This window comes from Physeter macrocephalus, chromosome 11 (assembly GCF_002837175.3).
Source record: "Physeter macrocephalus isolate SW-GA chromosome 11, ASM283717v5, whole genome shotgun sequence".
NCBI lineage: Eukaryota > Metazoa > Chordata > Mammalia > Artiodactyla > Physeteridae > Physeter > Physeter macrocephalus.
The window spans coordinates 179,576,561-179,581,314 of record NC_041224.1 but is presented as its reverse complement, the minus strand read 5'-3'; the positions used below and the strand labels follow the sequence as shown (position 1 = coordinate 179,581,314).

Below are 4,754 nucleotides of genomic sequence, written 5' to 3'. Positions count from 1 at the left end.
CGCTCGCCGCAACTAGAGAAAGCCCTCGCACAGAAACGAAGACCCAACACAGCCAAAAATAAATAAATAAAAATAAATAAATTTATATTAAAAAATATATATTGAATTAAAGTATTTATCTCAAAAAAAAAAAAAGACTGGGTCTGAATGTGAAATGTTTATTTTCAGATGGCGTTTACATTGCTCAGTTAGTTCCTATAAACTGATTAATAAGAAATTTTAGTATCTGTTTCTATATTTATTAATTGTAAGAGAAACTACCAAGGTATTCTTTCAGGAACTTAGATGGGAAAAGTTTGAATATATGTCCAAAGCTATAAGAACCCTGATTTTTATAAGATAATGTAGAAACGAGATATGCTTAAGATCAGCTGCTAATGGGAGAAATAAAATCTGATTAACTTGCTTGAAATATTTGAGTTTTTCAGTTGTGATTGTAGATAATAAATAATGATTTGATAACCCTGATTTTAAAGTTGACCTGAATTATAAATTAGTTATTTATTTTTACCTACACAATAGTATCGAGCAAGTGAACAATCTACGGGAGATACAAGCACTGAGGCACCTGACTCCACACCCAAACATTCTTACGTTGCACGAAGTGGTTTTGTAAGTATATTTGGGGCTTTAAACATTATCTAAATTTGATGATAATTATTAAATCTCTTTTTAAGAAAGAAAACCATGGTAGACATTTTAAATATTTGCTTTGTAGCTCAGAGAATAATAATTTTTGTTTTATCTTAAGTCACTTACTTATTTGGACCAGTGTCTGTATCTGAGTCCTAACGTGGAAAGGCCTTCGTTTCAGTGACTCCACCTCATAAAAGCAAACAACATTCAAATGGTTCCTCTCCTGTAGCAGTTGGGCTTCTGTGTAGACTGTGGTGGCCCTGGGCATCCGAGTGTGAGTTGTGACCTACTGGGAAAGCCCCTGTTGTCCGCTTTCAGGGACTGCACTTTATTGCTGCCACTTGCCACCTCTGTGGGTCTCATGCAGCCTTTCTGACTACAACTGACATAATTTCAGGGGATTTTTAATTTCTGTTCTAATTACAGAGTAGCTTCCGTAAGGTTTACCTGTTGATCTAGACGGCAGAGCACAGCTTGTCTGGAGGGGCTTGTCTGCCAGGGGCTGGGGCTGGGGTCCTGGCCTGGAGCTCTGAGAAGGCGCCCCTCAGCAGGAAGCCTGGCCTGTACAACCAGCCGAGAAACCACAGCCTCTGACCGTTAAAGTGCAGGAGATTTTAATCAGGAGGCTGAACAGTTCTAAACTCAAAATGCAATGTCCTGTCATGGCTGTGTGGCGTCCTGGCCCGCGTGCTCTGAGCCATTAGTTGGGGCCAGGTCCAGAGACCGCAGTCTGCGTGTGATGGTCACGGCACTGCCTGTGCTGAGGGTGCTTTATGTGCACTTTTGCAAAGCACTTCTGTGCACGGTTGCACGTGGGCCCCCTGACAGTCCCGAGTGACAGTGGGGACCCCTTCCAGCCCCACCAGAGGCGCCTGGAGCAGGGTCCGGGGGTGACACTGCAGGGCTGTGATGTGACTCATCTTCCTCCTTTTTGCCTCGGCTGGATTTGGGGTTTTTCTGCCTGCACTGTGATGTATCCCAATCACACGGAAGTGATTTAGGTCAATTAAAACTAAATTTTCAGCCGCAGAGCATGAATCAAATCCTACTTTCTTTGTTTTGCTTCTGCGACTCCTCAAACCTCATTTCTTCTTTCTGCTGATAGTTAACTTTTCTATTTTCAAGACACTTCTCTTTAAAAATTGTGGGGGGCTTCCCTGGTGGCGCAGTGGTTGAGAGTCCGCCTGCCGATGCAGGGGACGCGGGTTCGCGCCCCGGTCTGGGAAGATCCCACGTGCCGCGGAGCGGCTGGGCCCGTGAGCCACGGCCGCTGAGCCTGCGCGTCCGGAGCCTGTGCTCCGCAACGGGAGAGGCCACAGCAGTGAGAAGCCCGCGTACCAACAAACAACAAACAAACAAACAAAAATTGTGGGGAGGGGGCTTTTAGAATTTTTGCCTGAAGTAGAGTTTTACTATGATTTAAAATTATTTTTGCCTGAAAAGTTGATTTAAAATCAAAACTTCCGGGCTTCCCTGGTGGCGCAGTGGTTGAGAATCCGCTTGCCGATGCAGGGGACGCGGGTTCGTGCCCCGGTCCGGGAAGATCCCACATGCCGCGGAGCGGCTGGGCCCGTGAGCCATGGCCGCTGAGCCTGTGCGTCCGGAGCCTGTGCTCTGCAACGGGAGAGGCCACAACAGTGAGAGGCCCGTGTACCACAAAAAAAAAAAAAAAAAAAAAAAAAAAATCAATACTTCTGCTGTTTCAATCATTACACTTTGGTCTTTGTGTGATGTAGGAGTGCTTTGTGTTTATCAGAAGTGTTTACAAATGAATTAAATATTTGATTATTTTTTCTGATGAAGACAAGAAAAAAAAACATTTTAAAAACCTGCTTTCTTCTTCAGTGACAGAAAATCTGGTTCTCTTGCACTAATATGTGAACTTATGGACATGAATATTTATGAACTAATACGAGGTACGTAGAATAATTTCAAAGCTAATCTAAGATCTTTTAAAGCTTGTAGTTCCCATATATTTGTTTTAGTTCTCAAAATCATTCGTGCAGTAGTTTCATCTAAACATATGATACTGGGCTGTAAACGTACAGTACTCATGGGAGGTGTTTTTCTGGCAGTCTTGTCTGCTCAGAACTCAGCTGCAAACGAGCAAAGCCACGAGGCGTTCAGGCCGGCTGGGTGACGGACGTGGTGAGGAGGGCGCAGAGGGCGGCGGCAGCTCAGCCCTTCCTCAAGCCTTTCCCCTTCTAGCATCTTCCCCGGCTCTGCTGCTGCTGGACATTCTACTCTATGCTTCAGAATGAGGCAGGGCTCCCTGCTCAGATAATCCCTCTGAGAGGGAACCTCCTTCTGTTTGCATTCTTACGAAGTCCCCTGTATTGCAAAGTGCTCATTCATTTCCTTTTTTTTTTTAAAATAAATTTATTTTATTAATTTATTTTTGGCTGTGTTGGATCTTCGTTGCTGCGCGTGGGCTTTCTCTAGTTGCGGTGAGCGGGGTCTACTCTTCGTTGTGGTGGCCGGGCTTCTCATTGTGGTGGCTTCTTTTGTTGCAGAGCATGAGCTCTAGGCGTGTGGGCTTCAGTAGTTGCAACGCGCAGGCTCAGTAGTTGTGGCGCACGGGCTTAGTTGCTCCGCGGCATGTGGGATCTTCCTGGACCAGGGCTCGAACCCGTGTCCCCTGCCTTGGCAGGCGGATTCTTAACCACTGCACCACCAGGGAAGCCCATCCTGTTACTTTTAATGCTGGTGCTTCTGGGAAGGGCCGTTCCAGTTTGGCTGTGTTGACGCAGCTTGGATGTCCCACGTCAACATGCTGTGTAGAGCATGCCCAGTGCCGTGTGCATTTCATGATGGTAGGTCCTGGTTAGGCTCTTTGAGCCTTAGCCTTGTCTATAAAATGGGGATAATCGTAGTGTCTGACTCTTAGGGTTGTTGTGAGGAGTAATGATATGTGTGAGGTGTTTGGAGCAGTGCTGGCTTGCGTAGCCTTCAGTCAAGGTCAACTGCTGTCATTACCATCATCATCATTATTACTGTACAGTTTATAGTGTGCTTGCTCTGTGTTCCTGCATTTGCTCTTCCCAGTTCTGTGAGCTCAGCTCCATTACAGAGGTGAGGCAATTGAACTTCCAAGAAATTAGAGCACTTGCCTGAGACGAGCCAGCTTCAACGAGCAGAACTGGGGGAAGTCCTCCTTGAATTTTGTCTTGTTGAGAGAGGGTGCTGGCGATGGCTCCAGCTCCGTGCTGAGTCTGACACCCCACCTGCTGCCCTGTAACTTCTCTCAGAACAGTGTGCCTTCAGGCAAGGCTCTCCTCTGGAAAACACCGATGGCAAACACGTGCTCACACGGTGCTGCAGGGCATAGCCTCTGGGCCCAAGTGTAGACTGTGGGCATTTGGCTGTGCCATGGTGGACCCAGAATGCACCCCCAGCCTGACCAGGAAAGCCAGGCACAGGCCTGGGTACAGGGTCTCTTGTGAGAAGGCAGTGTGCTGGATATTCTATTGCAGTGCTGGCTACACTGGAGGCCCCTTTCCTTCTGTGAGTACTGACAGCCAATGCCGTAGTTAATCATTGTGTTCACTTCAGATTTTTTACATTGCTGGTATTGTATATGACATTTTTTAGTACCTTCTTAATGAGAATATTGGGTAAAAATTAACTTGGGAAAATTAATTTGGTCGGGAGAGCCAAAAGAGAGAAATACTGTTTGCAGTCTGCTGGCATTCAGTAAAGGGTCATACAAGGAACTTCAGAGTGGTTTATTAATTGTACTATATGTATTTGTTTCAAGATGTTAGTGAGCAAGAATCTGGTGGGAACCAGATGCAGTCTTGGGCCTGGCGGGTTACGATCTTGTTTTGGGAAAATAGTGTGAAAGTCAGTGGTCAGTCCCCTCCTTGTCAAGGGTGTGGACCCCGATTGTGCAGACCAGTGGCCCACGTCGTTCATGAGGGCACCTCTGTCCACTAGGAGCCCCTGTGCGGGCAGGCAGCCCCGCGGGGGACGGGGAGGCCCGGGAGGAAAGGAAGGGCAGGCATCCGAAGAGTCCTCCGCCACCGGGCTGAAGGCAGCCGAAAATGCAGATTCCGGCCCACCTGCCTGGGTTTGTGATTCACTGGGTCTAGGTTTGGGCCTTGGAATCTACTTTTTTT

General features: G+C 46.9%; 1 protein-coding gene across 1 annotated transcript in view; it reads left to right on the top strand.

Annotated features, from left to right (window-relative positions):
* Positions 1-531: 531 nt before the first annotated feature.
* Positions 532-4,754, top strand: part of MOK (MOK protein kinase) — a 17,864-nt gene continuing 13,641 nt past the window's right edge. The window contains exons 1-2 of the mRNA XM_028496413.2: positions 532-612; positions 2,482-2,552. Coding sequence (XP_028352214.1) covers positions 2,522-2,552 — 31 coding nt within the window. The 5' untranslated portion in view covers positions 532-612; positions 2,482-2,521. The remainder of the gene's footprint in view (positions 613-2,481; positions 2,553-4,754) is intronic.